The sequence below is a fragment of the Halichoerus grypus genome, chromosome 12, assembly GCF_964656455.1.
Source record: "Halichoerus grypus chromosome 12, mHalGry1.hap1.1, whole genome shotgun sequence".
Taxonomy (NCBI): domain Eukaryota; kingdom Metazoa; phylum Chordata; class Mammalia; order Carnivora; family Phocidae; genus Halichoerus; species Halichoerus grypus.
Window position 1 is genome coordinate 64385296 of NC_135723.1, and position 19358 is coordinate 64404653.

The 19358-nt window shown below is 39.7% G+C and overlaps 1 protein-coding gene across 3 annotated transcripts in view; it reads left to right on the forward strand.

Annotated features, from left to right (window-relative positions):
• Positions 1 to 19358, forward strand: part of BMPER (BMP binding endothelial regulator) — a 239995-nt gene that overhangs the window by 143781 nt on the left and 76856 nt on the right. For all 3 annotated transcript variants that reach the window (XM_078059447.1, XM_078059448.1, XM_078059449.1), the window contains exons 10-11: positions 2088 to 2192; positions 5493 to 5538. In XM_078059447.1, coding sequence (XP_077915573.1) covers positions 2088 to 2192; positions 5493 to 5538 — 151 coding nt within the window. The remainder of the gene's footprint in view (positions 1 to 2087; positions 2193 to 5492; positions 5539 to 19358) is intronic.

Sequence of the window (19358 nt, forward strand, 5' to 3'; positions counted from 1 at the left end):
GGAATGTAGAAAGCTCCAGACAAAAGGCAGACCAGAGTAATCCATATTTTGTAGACACATATGTCGTGTGTGTGTGTGTATGCAAATGTAATTATTTATATCGCAATGTTATATATACATATATTTAAGATCAAATACACGTGGGGCAGAGAAGCAACTGTTTGGAAAAATGTTTTTTTTTGGCTTTATTTTTGCTTTACAAAGTATTTTAAGCCTGTGAAACACGATCACCACATGTGCAGGGCCAGTGACTGGGACTGAGCTGAAGACGGTGCTGTTCTGGGTGCCCTAATGACTGGGGGCATCTCATTCAGTTAGAGATGCTCAGTGTCCCTTTCCAAGATCCTGATGGTTCTATAGCTTAATACTTTTAGAATTTTTCACAAAGCTTCTTTTTCAAAGAGAGATTTTTCTCACTTGGAAGATGCTCAGGTGAGGATGTTGAAGCCAGTGCAGCTGCTGAGCAAAGGTGAGAGAGCCTTGCCCCACTGAGCCACCAGGGTTGGCCACTGACCGTCTGCTACTCGTCAACTGCTACCCGTAGTTCTCTGTTAGCACAGCTGGGCAGTGACCATGTAAACATCAGAATGAAGATTGTTTTCTTTGTCCAAAGGGCTTTCTATCTGGTCTGTTGGGTGGAGGGAGTCTTTCTGTACCTGAAGGCGCCACCTCAGGACATTCCTGAGACCGAGAACTACGGAATCAAGTCAGACGTGGGAGCTCCTCATCCTGCACTTAGCCAGATTTCCTTTTACATTGACAGAGTTGGAGGAAGAGTCTTGATTCCTATGCAATCAGTAAGAAGACATGATGGGTCATGCCCAAAGGAAGGGGGTCGTGTGTGTGTTGTATTTACACCAGCCTCTCAGAGCCACTCATGTGTCCCTTTAACATAAAGTCATCCTCCATTTCCCGAGCACCTGGATGCAACAGACTCCCTCTCATGCTGGTATTGTGTGCAAAGTGCTTTCAAGCCCCGGATACAAAGGTTCCTTTATGTGATGAGGCTTAAAATAATTTGCAGAGAGTCATCTTTGAAACACCAAGTCCTAGAAATGTGTACTCAGAGAATTTGGACTAGTCAGATGCCCTTTAAGACAGATTCAGTTAGTTCTTTCTCTCCTGAGAAATAAAAGGCTCTAGTAGTCCTTAATATAGCTTCAAAAAATGAGAAGGAAGAGGAAAAGGAGCAGTCATCATCAAAATCTGAGCTAGTTTCTCTGTTTTTAACAAAACTCGCTGCTTATATTTACAAACCCAGGAAGGAATCCTTGTTTTGTTTTCAGACCCATCTCTCGTGCATGTAATCTACTTTTCCCCAAGCTGGGCCGTGCGTCCCTGCACATTCTCTAGAGGAACGGGGTTTCTTGTGGCTGGGTATTTGGCAATTGCATATCATAAATTCGGTGAGCCAAAAATATTCCTCAAAAGCCCTCTCTGGGTTAGAAAATGTGTTCCAAGGTGCTAACCAGCTTTTTGGGAGCAGAGGATCTGACAGGCAGGGACACGTTATCTTGGAGTATTCTGTCTGGGCTCCACATATTTGGATGGCTTGCTGATCAGGTGTCTGCCTGGGCAATGAGAGTCCTTTGAATTAGCCTCTGTTCTTTGCATGTTCATGTCCTATGTAGTCCAGAACCATGTCACGTCTGGGAACAAACTAACCACTTTTGTACATCTCAACCATTGGTGTCTGGGACAGCTTAAACATTTCAGTTCTATCAAACAGGAAAATGAGAGCTTTGCTACTGCATCATGTGTGAAAACTCATGTTTGTCTTCCAGGGTGAAGCTAAGTAAACAATGCAGGAGGAGCAAGATGCAAATATGATTTGGTTAGATGCACAAGAATTCTTTTTCTATCCTGGAGAGGGCACACACACACACACACACACACACACGCGCACACACACACACACACACACACACACACCCTCCAATCGCAGAGACATCTCAGGGTAATTTAGTCTGATGATGGATCCCTCACTCAGGGTAAGAAATGCTCTCCTTGGCAGAGAAATCCCAGCCTGTTGGATTAGCTCCCATCAGCCTCCAGCTGATAGCAGAATCCTGTGCTCTCTCCTGTAGGATGGAGAGATGTGGTCCTCTGTTAACTGCACCATCTGTGCTTGTGTGAAAGGCAAGACAGAGTGTCGAAAGAAGCAGTGCGTTCCCGTCAGCAGCTGCCCGCAGGTATGTCTGGAATGCAGGTTGGTTTTTTTCTTTACCTTAAGGTCTTGGGAAACACCCTACATGTCGCATGGTTACATGCCATCTTCTGAACACAGAATCCAGATCCACTGATACTTCCAGGTTCCTGGACAGCCACAACCCCCTTTGCAAGGCTCACTCCTTTTTTGCACTTTCCACCCAGATTCTAGTCTCGCATGAAAATAGCTCTTAACCTTTCACTTGTCCCAAATCTCCTATTCCTCATTGACTTTTCCCACTTCTTTGTTTCAATGTCTCCAACTCCTGTTAGATCTGCTCTCTTGTTCCTTTTGTTGGGTTTTCCATTGAACAGCCTTCCCATTTTTCTCTTCTCTTTCTCTCTTCTCAAATTAGGGATTTCTTCCCTTAGTCTTTCAAAGTAGTATGTAGTCATTTAGTAATAAACTCCTCGAGAGGTTTCTCTGGCGGCCTAGCAGCACCCCCGACCCCTTTGCTGCATTTTCCTTCCCTAACCCTGGCCTCCGTGTTAGCCCCAAATGGAAATAGTGCCCCTATGGAAATATCTCTTTTCAGAAACGCACAGTTCCAGAACTCCGAAGAAAGCCGCCATTATCTTCCAAAGCATGAGCTTCATTGACTTCACCTCGGCAACTTGAAACCTCTCAAGGTTTTATGCATTTTGGGAAAATGTCAAACCTATTCAGTACCTTCCAGTGAATGAAAAAAATATATCCATATATTCAGGGCATGTCCTCCCTTCTCTGTTATAGACAGCTTTTAATTTTATTCACATCTGTTATTATTATAAACAAAAAGTTGCTGTTTTTACTTGAGTGCCAAATGAGGCACGAAAAAAACAACAGCTGTTGCTATTGCACAACTGAATGAAGGGGGGAGAAAAAAAAGGAAAAAAAAAAAACCAACCCTAATTAGTCTTGCTTTAAAAAGCCTCAGACATAAAACTGAAAACCTCCCATGAAAGAAAAAAAAAGGAGATACAATAAGTAGACTTGAACATGGTCTGCTTATAAATATTCATTGGGAAAAATGGGATCACATCATTTATGCCAGTCCTTGGGGAACCCTCACTGCTAATGAACTCAGGCAGCACATGTTGGTAATAATGGGCTTCCTTATTCTACAAGACAAAAACAGGATGCTGTGCCAACCTGGTGGCTCAAGTAACTAGCCTCAGCAGGCCGTGGTGGGGTTTCCAGCTTGACTGGAGTCCCCCGGCTTGCGGCAGGCTTGATGGGTTTCATTGTCCTCTTGCTGTGGGGAGGTCAACGTTCTTCATGTCAGCGGCATCTCATTAGCATCTCCTCTTTGACGACCTCATTTGAGCCAGGAGCATCCATCTCTCCAAGTGCAGACCTTTCCCCCACCTCACCCCTCCTGGTCTTGTCGAAGCTTGTCCCGCTCGGCTCCTGCCCCAAGGGCCACATTTCTGTTTCTAGGCATCCTTCCAGCTGTTCCTCAGGGGCCAGCACAAGGACTTTGGAAGATAACTTAGTTCTACCATGGAAATCCTGTTAAATGCTTATTTCCCCTCCCTTGCATTGCCTGGGGAAATTAAAAAAAGTGTGTGTGTGTGTGTGTGTGTGTGTGTGTGTGTGTGTGTTTGAAGAAGCAGACTCTATTCCCTGCTCTATCTTTCCTGACTGCTACTCATCTCTTTTTCCAGAAGTATGTGTGCCTTGTTGAAGAAGGGTTTCCTGTCCATCCTCCCTGACAGACCCCACTCTCCCTCAACCCCTCCCTCATCCCCAGCCCTGAGGAAAAGGAGCGCCTTTGGTGAGAGGGCTGTGAGGGTTTCCAGTGGGGACAGGTTGTTTATAACACTGCCGTCTCATCATCACTGATACGTACTGAGACTTTCCCTATGGTCGCAGGACTTACCCTGTTTAATGTTGAGACCACCCCTCTGAGTTGGGTGCTATTACTAGACACTTCTTACCAGTGAGGTCACAACGTGTCCAGAGTTCCACAGCTAGTTACATAGAACTTGGGAGCCTAGACTTCATAGCTTCTGCTTGACTTATTCCTTATGTGATTCAGTGAGATTAGCAGCTCCACTCAGTTTCAGGAGAAGGGAGATGGCAGTTTCTGCCAAGGTGCAGATGTAGGGGATCATATAGTCACCCTTTGTTGGGGCCTTTGTTCAAGTAGCTCTGCGTCCTGATAGAGCACTTTACTGCACTCCCCTGGGGCCACCACTCCAGCAGCCCCAACCGATCTCAGTTGGTCTTTTCTTCAACTGCTTTCAGTCACAAGACACCGAAGGGAGCCTCTGTGCCAAATAGAAATAGATAATCAAGCTCTAGGCAATGAAAATATATCATAATGCCCCAAACCAGGGAGGGCTGAGTGGGCCCGAGTTTTAAGCCTCTTTCAAAGTTGTCATAGTCTCTAATGTACCATTTTAGGCCTGGCTGATGCAAAAATGAATGAGGCGTGGTTCTAGTTCTTCAATTATCAACTAGCATTTTTAAAGTCCCCATGATTTTTTTTTTTTTTTGAGTGCCTAAATCTATTCTTTATGCAGTTGACCGCTAATGGCAATTGACCACATTTCTTTTTCTCTGTGAGTCTCATTGAGTCAGAGACAAGACAATGACATTCTCTGATATGGACCCTGAGAATACGTTTCCTCCTTTTAATGCCATGCATTAAAAAAAAATTAGAAGAAATGGAATATAGGAGATTACACTGTATTTCCAGAAAGGTAATGGAAAATTACTCAGCATTTCAAAACCCTCAGCTTCATTGGCTTTGACTGCATAACAGTGACTTAACATAGATAGCATACCACTTTCTGAAAGAAGAAATCTGACTGAATTTGTTCTGTAGCACAGATAATTGTCCATATCCATAGGCCTGTGCTTGGGATATGATTTATTGTTTGAAACAGGCCCCTCTGACAAGCAAAGACAGAATTGAGAGGTTGACAGATGATTCCCATTTTTATGTGTGTATGCTTTGTCTCTAGAGGGCTAGTTTGGATATCAATGAAAAGGTTGAATCCAGACTGTCTCCATCTTCCCCCCATGTGAGAAAAATCACACCAGTGAGCCCCTTGGATATTATATTTCTCAGAGGATAAGAACAGGAAAGCTTTCTGAATGACTTTGCCTGCATTAGAACCTGATACTTCAAAGTTCATTTTTGCCATCATCATCACTGTCTGGGCATCAAGTTCAAATACAGCTTGGACTGATTTCATTGGTTTAACTGGTATCAGATTTAAAAAAAGAGTTTTGTCCTCAGCAGACCCTGTTTCTTAACATTAAATTTGTTTGTTTTTCTTTCCCTCTTGATTAGGGTAAAATTCTAAACAGAAAAGGATGCTGTCCTATTTGCACTGAAAGTAAGTTTATTCCTTTGGAAATTGCTATTAATATTTGTTTCACACTTTATAATTCAACAAGAAAAATGGTGGTGTAAGTTTTGGCACATTTTGTGTCTCTTGGTATGGGATGGGATCACCCCACTTTCCTCCAGACACTTTAAGTCAATTATAACCCTCTCACAGTAGGCCAAAATTGAGATGTTTCCATTAGAAATTGTTGCTAATAGAAATTTAGAAGTTAAATGGTCTGATGAGGTTTTAAGAAGGACCAGATAACTTAATATGCATTTTAACTAATAGCATCTGCAGTCATAGCAGTTAAGGTGATATCCAGTAAGACAAACAATATACATACTCTGGGAGGGATTTTCCTTCTATCATTATAAAGCCAAACAGCTACACTTCCTTCTCCCCACCCTCACCCTCTTCACCATTTCACTTGTGCACATCCAGTGTTACTGTTGGTGAAGCGAAGCGAGGTCTTTAGACTGGTGATCGTTTGCCACACTGTTATTTTTAAGCTGAGTTTTTGAAGATTCTCTCTACCATGGCTTATTCCGAAAGCTGGCTGAGATTGCACTCCTAATCATTTAGACAGAGCATAGCAACAAGATCAATGTTATCCACACATGTTGACATGTGACTTGGAAACTGCTATTTTCGTCCTTTTCAAATTCATACAGTTTTGAGACAGCTGATATTTTTATTTATTTGTTTGTTTAGTAAGCTTCATGTGTACAGCTTTATAATTCGACATCTGTATACACTACGAAGTATCACCACAAGTCTAGTTACCATCTATCACCATAAAGTTGACTTTCTTCATCCATTTCACACACACACACCCTCCCCTATCCACTTCCCCTCTGGCAACCGCTACTCTGTTCTCTGTATCTCTGAGTTTGTTTTTATTTTATTTTATTTGTTTGTTTGTTTTAGACAACACATATGATTGAAATCATGTGGTATGTGTCTTTCTTCATCTGACTTATTTCACTTAGCATAATACCCCCAAGGTCCATCCATGTTGTTACAAATGCAAGATTTCATTCTTTTTTTATGGCTGAGTAATATTCCATTGTATAAATATACCACATCTTTATCCATTCACATATCAATAGACACTTAGGTTGTTTCCATATCTTGGCTATTGCAGATAATACTGCAATGAATATAGAAGTGCATATATTTTTTCAAATTAGTGTTTGTATTCTTCAGATAAATACCCAGAAGTAGAATAGCTGAATCATGTGGTAGAATTTTTTGAGGAATCTGTATACTATTTTCCATACTGGTTGCACCAATTTACACTCCCGCCAACACTGGATGAGAGTTCCCTTCTCTCCATACCCTTTCTAACACTTGTTTATCTCTTGTCTTTTTGATAATAGCCATTCTAACAGGTGTGAGGTAATATCTCATTGTGGTTGTGATTTTCATTTCCATAATGGTTAGTGATGTTGAGCATCTTTTCATGTGCCTGCTGGCCATCTGGATGTCTTCTCTGGAGAAATGTCTATTCAGAGCCTTTGCCCCTTTTTTAATTAATTAATTAATTAATTTATTTATTTTTTTATTTTTTATTTTTATTTTTTTAAGATTGTATTTATTTGCGAGAGAGAGAATGAGAAACAGAGAGCATGAGAGGGAGGAGCGGACTCCCCGCTGAGCAGGGAGCCCGATGTGGGACTCGATCCCAGGACTCCAGGATCATGACCTGAGCCGAAGGCAGTCGCTTAACCAACTGAGCCACCCAGGCGCCCCTTTGCCCCTTTTTTTAAATTGGGTTGTTTGTTTTTTTGTTGTTGAATTGTACGAGTTCCTTATGTATTTTGGATGTTAACCCTTTATCAGATATATGGTATACAAATATCTTCTCTCATTCAGTAAGTTGTCTTTTCATTTTGAAGATGGTTTCCTTTGTTGTGCAGAAGCTTTTTAGCTTGATGTAGTCCCATTTGTTTATTTTTGCTTCTGTTTTTCTTGCCTTTGGAGTCAGATTCACAAAGATGTCGCTAAGACTGATGTCAAGAGCATATTGCCTATGTTTTCTTATAGGAATTTTGTGGTTTTAGGTCTTACAGTCAAGTCTTTAAATCCATTTGAGTTAATTTTTGTGTATAGTGAAATGTAGTGGTCTAGTTTCATTCTTTTGCATGTGGCTGTTCAGTTTTCCTACAATTATTTATTGAAGAGATTGTCCTTTCTCCATTGTATCTTCTTGGCTCCTTTGTCATACATTAATTGTCCATATATGTGTGGGTTTATTTCTGGGCTCTCAGTTCTGTTCCATTGATCTGTATTCTGTTTTTGTACCAAAAAAATATGATTACTAGAGCTTTATAGTATGATTTGAAATCAGGGAGTATGATACCTCCAGTTTTGTTTTTGTTTCTCAAGATTACTTTGGTTATTTGAGGTCTTTTGTGTTTCCATACAAATTTTAGTATTATTTGTTCTAGTTCTGTGAAAAATGCTATTGGTATTTTGATAGGGAGTATATTGAATCTGTAGATTGCTTTGGGTAGTATGGACATTGTAACAATATTAATTCTTCTAATGTATGAGCATGAAATATTCTTCCATTTATTTGTGTCTTCAGTTTCTTTCATCAATGTCTTATAGTTCAGTGTGCAGGTCTTTCACTTCCTTGGTTACAGTTATTTCTGGATATTTTATTCTTTTTGATGCAATTATATGTGAAAATTAAAAAAAATTTCTTTCTGATGTTCTGTTGTTAGTGTATAGAAATGCCACAGATTTCTGTATATTGATTTTATACTCTGCAATTTTACTACATTCGTTTATTAGTTCTAAGTGTTTTTTGGTGGTTTCTTTAGGGTTTTAGATGAATATATAGTATTATATCATCTGCAAATAATGACAGTTTTTCTTCTCCCTTTCTGATTTGGAGGGCTTTTATTTCTTTTTCTGGCCTAATTGTTTTGGGTAGGTACTTCCAATACTATGTGGTGAGAGGGGGCATTCTTATCTGGTTCCTGATCTTAGAAGAAAAACTTTTAGATTTTCATGGTTGAGTATGATGTTAGCTGTAGGATTGTTATATATGTCTTAATATTGAGATATGTTTCCTCTATATGCACTTCGTTGAGAGTTTTTATCATAAATGGATGTTTAATATTATCAAATGCTTTTTCTACATCTGTTGAGATTATTTTTATCCTTAATTTTGTTAATATGGTGTATCCCATTGATTGATTTGTGGTTGTTGAACCATCCTTGAATCCCTGGAATAAATCCTACTTGATTGTGGTATGTGATCCTTTTAATGTATTGTTGCATTTGATTTGCTGGTATTTTGTTGAGGATTTTTGCATCTATGTTTATCAAGGATATTGGCCTGTAATTTTCTTTTTGTGGTGTCCTTATCTGGTTTTGGTATCAGGGTAATGTTAGCCATAACATGTGTTTGGAAGCTTTTCCTCCTCTTCAATTTTTTTGGAAAAGTTTGAGACTAGGTATTAAATTTTTGAATGTTTGGTAGAATTCACTAGTGAAGCTATTTGGTCCTGAATTTTTGTTTGTTGGGAGGTTTTCAATTATTGTTTCAATTTCCTTATTAGTAATTCATCTATTCAGATTTTCTATTTCTTCCTGATTCAGTGTTAGAAGACTATATGTTTCTAGGAATTTATCTATTTCTTCCAGGATGTCTAAGAGTTTGTTTGGCATGTAATTGATCATAGTAGTGTCTTATTACCCTTTGTATTTCTCTGAGATCAATTGTTACTTCTCCGCTTTCATTTATGATTTTATTTCTTTGAGTCTCCTTTCTTTTTTTCTTGGCTAGTTTAGCTAAAGTTTTGTCAATTTTGTTTGTCTTTTCAAAGAACTTAATTTCATTGATCATTTTTGTTGCGTTTTTAGTCTTGACTTCATTTATTTCCACTGTGATCTTTGTTACTTCCTTCTACTAATTTTGGGCTTTGTTTGTCCTTATTATTTTTTTTTAGTTCCTTTAGGTGTAAAGTTAAATTGTTTATTTGAGATTTTTCCTGTTTCTTGAGATAGGTCTGTATTGCTATGAACTTCCCTCTTAGAACCACTTTTGCAGCATTCCATAGATTTTGATATGTTGCATTTCTGTTTTCCTTTGTCTCTAGTTATTTTTGGATTTTTCCTTTGATTTCTCTGATGACCCATTGGTTGTTTAGTAGCATGTTGTTTAGTTTTCATGCTTTTGTATTTCCCATTTTTTGTAATTGGAATTTATAATTAATTAATTGTAATTTGATTTCTAGTTCCATATCATTGTGGTTGGAAAAGATGCTTGATATTATTTCAGTTTTCTTGAGTTTATTGGGACTTTTGTGGCCCAACGTGTGATCTGTCCTGGAGAATGTTCCATGTACACTTGAGAAGAATGTGTATTCTGCTAGTTTGGGATGGTATGTTCTGCATATATCTATTAAGTCCATCTGGTCTAATGTGTTGTTTAAGGCTGATGTTTCCTTATGGATTTTTTTGTCAGAATAATCTATCCATTGATGAAAATGCGATATTAAAGTCTTCTGCTATTATTGTATTACTTTCAGTTTCTCCCTTTAGTTCTGTTAATATTTGCTTTATGTATTTTGGTGCTCCTATGTTGGGTGCATATATAATAAATTAATAAAGCACTTAAAATAAATAAACATAACATTAACATAAAAATATTATATCTTTTTTCTGGATTGACACTTTTATCATTATATAATGCTCTTCTTTGCCTTTTATCATAGTCTTTGTGTTAAAGTCTATTTTGGGGGCACCTGGGTGGCTCAGTTGGTTAAGCATCTGACTCTTGATTTTGGCTTAGGTCATGATCTCAGGGTCGTGGGATCGAGCCCCATGTGGGGTTCTGCACTCAGTGCAGAGTCTGCTTGTCCCTCTCCATCTGCTTCTCCCCTGACTCACACGTATGTGCTCTCTCTCTCTCAAATAAATAAATAAAATCTTAAAAAAAATAAAGTCTATTTTGTCTGATATGAGTATAGCTATTCCAGCTTTCTTTTCCTTTCCATTTGCATGGGATATTTTTTCTATTCCTGCTCTTTCAGTCTGTGTGTGTCCTTAATTCTGAAGTGAGTTTCTTGTAAGCTCTTGTAGGCAGATAACCTTCTGAAGTGTTTCATCAAAAGAGAAGTATTAGTAATGTCATTATCAAATTAGTTCTATTGTATAAGCAGGATTAACAAAGCCATGAAATCTATTAGAAAGTATTTTATGAACTAGTTAGCCTTAGAGAAGTGGGCTTTGATGATTGTTGAAAGCAGCTTTCATGTAGAAACAAGTTTTTTCATTCCACATGTTTAAAATCATATAGCTAAAAGTTACCCTAGCTTTGTTTTTTTGGACAATAGATATGTATGTGAGATGTAATAAATATATTTATTGTATATATCTCTCACTATTTCTTGAGACAGAGAGCTATTAAATAATTACACATTATACACTGGATAAAAACGTAGATTGAATTAATGAAAATTAAACTGTAGATTTAATAAAATAATTTTTCTTTAAAGAGAATACTGTACATAAAATAACTCAAAGGAAGCCAACCAAGTATGACTTACTAGAGCCCCACAGTTAGTGCAGGAAGAATTATCCATGATTAACACACCAGTTGATTTCAAATGGTATATAAATTATTACATTTAATCATCCTCCCAGAGACTCTCTGAGGAAACTTTGTTTACGGATGGTTTGGAGGCTACCTCCAGCTTCATTCCTTCCTGGATGAGCAAAGTAGAATTTAAGTTTATGAGGTTCTCCTCTGTATCCGTGTCAGTGAAGATGTTTGCATTTCTCTAGGAAGTATTTCCTTATTGAAGCAGACACAGAGTTCAAAGGAACTCTTAAGATTTTCTAGCTAACCATTTCAATTTGCATGAACACATAGGTTACATCTGCTAATCACACTGCTGTCAGGTAGGATCACTGCTTATCAGTTTAATAAAAACATGATAAATAAAAAAAAATAAAAACATGCTTCTTGTGCAGAAGCAGCCCAAATGTTGAATTATCCGACTTTATGAAGGTGAATGAAGTGAATGAAGAATGAAGGTGATGATTACTGAGGTAGTTGAGAGAAAAATCACATTTCATTATTAGTCTGTCCACTATGAGCTAGCCTTTTTTTTCATATCTAGAATAATGGTGGCTTGTCAGAAAAAAGTAGGATGGGCATGACAAAAATCAAAGGTTTTAACCAGCCATCTTAACTATTGTATTTGTAAAACATGGGAATGAGCCTGACTTCTGTCGCTAAGAGAGCAGTTGGCAAGGGAGAAAATCATCCAGCTGTTAGGGTACCAGGGAGACCATTGACTGTGCACCTGCATCCAGCAGGTCAGTGCGGGAAGAGCCCAGGCATGTGGTTCTTGGTCCAATCTACATGATATCATCAGATGGCTATTTCTCAATTTCCTTTGGTGTTCTTTCCATCTGTTTACTCTCTCTTGCTCTCCAGCAGTTCTTCCATCAGTGCTGTAAAACACATTCTATTGGCAAGGTTTATTTATTCAGATTGAGTTAAGAGATGGGATGACTTCCAAATTTTTTAAGCAATGCCCAGATTTTCCTAACACATCAGGTAGACTTATTCTGATGTCCTTTAGCTATGGCCTAAAGATCTCCTATTTTGAAATTACTTTGGCATTATATCTAGCATCCAGAACAAACCTTGGGGCTCATTTTTTCCTACTCTGTCAATTACAAAAGCTCTTCTGACATACGGGTTTCTAGAGCAGACCAATGAAGGCTGAAGTACAAACGAAGGCTAGTGTTTTCTAAAACAGAAAAGTGACTGATTTCTATCTTATTCAAACAAAATCACACACACCCATACACACCCCATTAGTTGCTGCAGAGTTTTCAACCTCAGTATTATAGTTTGACTAAAAAATTCTTTGTTGTGGGTTGCATCCTGCACATTGTATGATGTTTGGCAGCATCTCTGATCTCTATCAGCTATAGGCCAGTAGCACTTCTCTCCCAGAGATTATGGCAATCAACAGTGTCTCCAGACATTGCCAAATGTCTCCTGGGGTGATTTATACCCTTCTCCCCAGGACAAATGGTTGAGAACCATTGGTACTCCTAACAGAGATAACAGCATGGGTGAATGCAGAAATAAACACCTGTGGGGCTAGTAGCAGTAACTTACTCTCAATACACAGTGAGTAGATGAAATAGGAGCCCAGAGCTGGTGTAAAAAATGGCAGACCAGAAGTCTTTGGATGTAATTGAGTGTGTTTGGATTTTCATTGCTTAGCCCTACAAAAAATGATAAAGGCATAATTAATCTTGATTGATTAAAATTCACCATCTTTGCTTTAGTTGCTAGGAAGCTAGAAATAAATTCGTAGCCTACCTCTAATGGCAGGTAGTTTTTGAGTAATAAGCTTATTCCTGACTTCACCTTATATGTCTGCCCTTATGTGTTTTGAATCATTTAGTATGTATGCCTGTAAGCTACTCCCAATCCTTTTTGGAAGGAGGCAAGAATAAATACTTAGATACATATATAGTTTCATACACTGATGAAAAGGATTGATTATACAGTTTCAGATACTCTAAAACTTACTTTTATTACCTGTTGTTGTTAAATGAACGTCACATTATTTCCAGCAGAGATGACACTGGATTGTCTGTTTCTAAAATCCCACAGAATTACTGCCTTGTCAACTGGGGTAGTCCATCTTGGTAGTGTTTGGGGCTCTTGCAGACCTCTGAAAAGAACAGCAAATAAATGTGTAGAACATTTCTACAGGCCTCCCTTTGCAATAGTCAGTGATAGTGGTGATTTACAATTCAGTAGGTAAAAAGCAACAGTTGAGGCTCAAACCTGTTGTACTCCCCATAGTAGCACCATCTTCCTGGGGTTGATCTGAAAGGGCAATTATGATTCCATCAAAATCGACAAAAATAAAAAGTCATGTTAAAATCAGACCTGAAGGAAGAATGAAAAGCATTGTTGTCTTTTAATAACATGGACGTTCTCTCTTTCTCCTTGTCCAAATGAAAAGAATTAAATTCGGTTTGGGTGATTTATTTAAAATAAAATATTTGAAGTAAGCTAAACAAACTTTATAAAGCTTTCATGCAAATGCTGTTTTTTGCCAAAGTAAGAGCTGTAGCCTAGAGCGGCTCCCACTCTGCCTGGGCTGGGCGTCACAAGACTGCACGTTGGGTGCCAAGAAGGCCACTGTCTGTTGTGCATGTAGCACTTGGTTTAAGTAAAATGTTATCTTACTGTGAGTTGACAAGCAGTAGGTGAAATCTCGACCAAGCCACCCAGCAAAGAGACCTGAATCAGATAAATTCTTTGCCGGCAGAATGTCTGTTTTCAGGCATGGAAATAATACTTAGTGGCAAAGTTTTCACTGATAAGAGAGGTGTGTGACTATGTGTGTGATTGTGAGTGTGTGTGTGTGTGTGTGTGTATGTAGAGGGAGAGAGGGAAGGAGGGAGGGAGGGAGACACAGAGACAGAGAGATGTTGACCATGAGAGAGAATTTGATCTCTTCACCATGTACAGGATCAGAGGCAGCGAAAGGCAGCCCAGATGTGGATGCCCAAACCCGGACCCCATAGATTCATTAAGCTGTACCTGTAGCTACCTTAGCCCTAGTCATCAGAGTCCCAACTCAAAACAAAAGGTCACAGTTACATTAACACAGAGGTGGGTAGGGTATACTGAGCACAGATGTGCATTTAATTGAAATAACCTCAGCTACACGTCCCACAAGTAATAGAAAATATCAGATTTCAGCAACTCCGGGTGCAAGGAGGCTCACAGTTGCCAGGTGACTTTTTAAACTGCCCCCCCCCAGGTTAGTTTCCAACTGTGCACCACGTTGGTGCCTGAGAGGACCCCTTCCTGCTGCGTGCACCCATCAAGGGTGCTGTGGAATTGCCCTGGCTAGTCTGGGCACATCTTACTTAGCTCCCCAGGCATGCCTACCAGTATCTCCAATTAAAGAGTGGTGGTAGGAGGGGGAATGCAACAACAATTTAACTAAACTCTCACCTCGGGGCCCATTTTATGAGAAATCTCCACTGACAAGAGGTTCTGCAAATTAGTAATTCTGTGTTTGAGCAAGGTTTCTGACCCCCGAGACTGTAAGCAACTCCAGGTCCCTTAACACCACGGGTCTGTCCTTAACTCAGGAAAGCAAGGAAATTTGAAACCAGAGCTCAAGATGCTTGTAGAATAAGAATTTGTGGTGTTGACATTAGCCCTGCCAAGGAGGTGTTAAGCTAAGTGGCCACTGAAATTTCTGCTTGAACATCTGGAGGTGGGTTTGTCACTGCTCCGAGGCCCAACCAGCAGACAGAGGTGGCAAATAAAACCCAATGGTGTCACACGTGGTGGCTAGGAAATCCCACCCCAGAAGAGCAGCATTGGAAGGGGCGTGAGGACACCAGTTTGTTTTCTGTTTCATATGCTGTTCTGTTCTAAGGGGTATGGTTACTCTAAATTTTCTGTCCGTGGGTTGGTGCAAAGCTGAAAGAGGAGCCTGAGGTTATTAGGGGTCATCTTTTATCCACCACCTATTGTGGTTCCTACAGGGTGTTAGTATTCCTTAAGTTCTGACTCTTTAGTTAACAATCCTCCTCCTCCTCCTCCTCCTCATCATCATCCTTATCATCATCATCAAATAATAATGGCAAGAAATGCAACAGCAGTCGTAGCAGCAGCAGCTAATTATTTATTTAGCTTCTGCTGGTCTAAGCATTGTCGTGGGCTATCTCTTTTGATCTTATTTATTTGATCCTCGCGGCCATCTTAGAGTCAAATAATGTTATGAGCTCCATTTTACAACTGAGGAACTGAGGCTTAGTGGTTAGAAGAACGCCCAAGGTAAGTGTGGAGCCTGAGTTCCTGCAATGAAATCAGGCCCCAGGGCCTGTCCGGAAGGTCTACCGTTGACTTCTTTGTCATCTGGTACAGTTTAACAACCAGTTGCAGTTAGGAAGGGAAGAGAAGGCCTGGAGGGCTTTATGATGGTAGGGATTAGAGATTAGAGAAGGATGTTAGGAGGAGTTTCCAATTTCAGAGCGTTTCCCTCCATCCCATCCTGGAAGAAATGCCTGCTCAAGTGCCCAGGCTTTCATCTACTGGTGACACCTCTACCTCTGCTCAGGTGCAGAGCAGTGGTAGTTGGTATGCTCTGTGCTCACTGACAAATCAAACTGGCTTGGTTTTCCACGTCCACTCATTTTTCTAGGTTTTTTTCCCCCCTTCTTGCACCGTAGGTATTTTCAGTGCTAAGGTGAAGACCTCTCCAAATTTTCTTACTCACAATATTAAAATACATATAGTTTTAAACTTGAAATTACTGTAGAATTTCCACCAAGAGTAAGGAAGAAGGGCAGAGTTTCTCTGTCACTCAAACGCATCACCATTTCAGCATCATGGGATTGTATAAATGAATGAACCTTAATTTTGAGGTCAGCCCTTTCACTTCTCAGGTAAGGAAACTGAGGTTCCTGGTAGTATTAACTGGAAGAGCTGGATGAAAACCTGCTCTCCTTCTCTCTTTTTTAACCTTCTAGTCCAATAATTGTTCTCACACATCATATGGCCTCCCTGGATCTTTGCTTGGGAAAATATTCTTAATATAAATGCACCATTATTAAATCATTCAATTAAAAGTTACTTTCTTGCCTAATTTGGAAAGACTATGTTTTGAACAGAAAAAGATATATAAATTCATTACTAGCCATCTGGTACATTTAGTCAAGGCTGCCATCTTGAATTTCAAGAAAGAGGCATATACCTAGTTGTGACTGAAAAAACTGGTGACCAAAACCCCTTAGCAATGGTACATCTAAAATATAGTAAAGTGACCAGACAATGCAGACTCTGAAACAAATATTACACTTTATAGATAATACTGTATAATAAATTACATATTACCGTATGCAAAACTGCGAGGCAGATTTATTCCTCTCTGGAGGTCATGTCTACTATGAGCAAAATAAGAACAACAAAAATTGTTACTTCTGTTGCCACTAAAATTGCTCCTATTGCCAGCAAATATTTATTGAATGTAAGTGCGTGTCAGTCCGTGTTGTGATAAACATTCTCCATGTATCCTAACATTTAATTCTCACAATGATCCATGAAGTAGAATCTCCATTTTACAAATGAGTGATCTGAGGGTCTGAGAAATTAAATAGGGTGTGGGCAGCTGATACCCTGCTTCATGAGTCTCCCAAGCCAACACTTTTAAGAACTATTATTCTCCATTGACTACATTTTTATTTGTTTCAGAGGCTTGCCTCCAAACATATATGAAGTTTGCCAATTTCTTTTCTCCCTGCATGACTAGAGAGCCATTATATTTGCTCACCTTTTAAAAACTTACCTACATTTATGAGGTCACTTAACCTCCCATCTCTTGGGTTACAATACTTGAAGGTCTAGCCTTCCCTGGGAGTTTGGAGAAATGACTCATTAGCTGCGCTATGTAGTTCCCTGTGATGTGAAGTTTTAATTTATGAACACTATCATTCTTTCTTCTTATCACAGTCCCTTCTTGGTTAGTACTCCGCCTCTGCCCCCAACCACCGCTCCACTCCTCTGCTCTGCCCTTCCACGCCTGTCCTTAGAACATGTATCTCTTCTCCTTTTGTTTTTCACCTTTTCATCCTGTGAGCTCACGGCTCTGCCTCCACAGCACCCCTTCCGTAGCTCCTCTGTCTTTCTGGTGTCTGATTTCTGATTTCTGAGGGCCTTAATATGACTTCTTGACAAGATGCTGATATGGCAGATCTCAGCTTCTAATTTTGGGGGAGACCACATTCTTTCAAAGTACTGCATTTGAATTTTAGTAACAGTTGCTACCTTTGATTCTCAGGGTTGGGAGTTGGATGGAGAAATGATTGGCTGTTTCCAGCTTCTATCTGTTGACTGAATTCTGGCACCCCCTTACCCCAGCTGCACAGGTTTGGGGCCTTAATGTTATTTCTCATGCTCTTGGCATTTCTCTCCCATGTTGCTAATCAGTCATCAAGTCTGCTTGCTTGATTGTCTCTTTGTATTGTTTTTCTAATAAATAAGTTCCTTCCCATTTCCATGGCAGCCAGAGCTTCATCCTCTTGCCTGCAACTGACCTTGGTCTTTTCTCCTTCAGCCCTTCCTGCGTGCCACTGGCCTTCGCAAGAACTTATACCGGCCGCCTTCACTGTCTCTTGCAGTTTCTCAAAGTTTGTTTTATAAAACGCTAGTGCTGAGGAAGAGTAATGAATAATATTTTCAAAACACGGCTCCGTGATTAAATACATGAGGGAAATGCTGGGTCAAATACACTCAAATATGTTTCTTTGCTGCAGAATTTGCAGAGCCCTTTATATGCCAATGTGCAGGGTAAACTTTAAGGAGGGTGATGAAGTATGGAGTACCTCCCAAACTAATTTAAGCTGCAGAGATTTTTTTTATTTCTACTTATTTTGGCAGAGCAACAGGCAGGATTGATGTTTCATAGGAAACACATTAAGGAATGCTGGTTCTCTGGAATACATTTAAACTTCTCAGGCTGGCAATAAATCTCAGGCCAATTTATTTAGGCAGTTTGGGTGTCTTACATCTCCCCAAGTTACTCCCCACTCTGGTCCGATCTGTCTCCTGCTCTTCTTGTGTAAGCTGCCACATGACTTGATTAACATTCTTCTTTTGGCCTAGAAGGCTTACTGGATGCTAGCCCCAAATCTACATTTTATATGTCTTTTATAGATGGACTCAACTCACGTTGTCTTTCCCACAAATCTATGTTTTAGGTGTATGCTACAGTCTTATTCAGCCCTATTTTAGCCAGCAGTGGATGTCTATTATATATGTCTGGATTCATATAACATAATTATAAAACTAATAATAACTAGCATCTGTTACATTCTCAGCATCTGTAATATTCTCAGCACTTTTGCAATGCTGTCTTTATCTTTATAACCAACCTGAAAGGTAGTTGTTCTTAGACCCATGTTACAGGTGAATAGACGGAGGGGATGTAGGTAGTCTGTGCATGATTTTGTAGTCATTAAGTGGCAAGACTAGGATTCAAACCCAGAGCTGTCTTCAAAGCAACATACTTATGTTTGCAAAGCTCTAAAGTGGCTTTAAAGCTGGAAGCTAGATTAACTTAGAGATGTGAAGCCCACCTCTTCAGCTCAGGTGCACAGCTCTCTTAAGTGATAAATAAGAATTTCTAGTTTATAGACAGCAGACATGTTAAGGTCAGAGCTTGGATGGCAAGAGTGGTACAGATGCATCTTCTATAACAAGTTTGGTGAGTCTCCGGTATTCTGGAAGGTACTCTAGAGGAAATGGATAAAAAGCTGGTATAGACCCTGAATTTAGGAACTTACAATGAAGTTGGGGAGATGAAATATAAACATACCAAATAAGAGAACCATATAATATAGTTTATAATTAACTTCTAGATAGTGTTCTTAAATGGAAGGTGATGGATTCCTTGATCAGTCTTGGGACAGGGTGGTCATCCACTACATCTGAGTGGATGCACTTGTGTGCATTTAGGAGGACGAGTGTCTTCACATTTCTCCAGATTCCCAAAGAGCTCTGTGATCCCATCTAGTTAACAACAACTATGTAGGATGCTGTGGTACAAGGTATCAGTGGAAGCATCGAGTGATGCTGAGGAAGGCACTGCCTCAGAGCTGCAAAGCCTGGGTTGGACTCTGTCTTTACTGCTTTTGGCTGCGTGACCATGGGCACCATGGCCACCTCTCCAAATTCACGGCTAAGAAATTAGGGTAATGAAATACGGTGTGTAGGGAAGTAGTGAGGATTAAAGCAGATAGTGAAAATG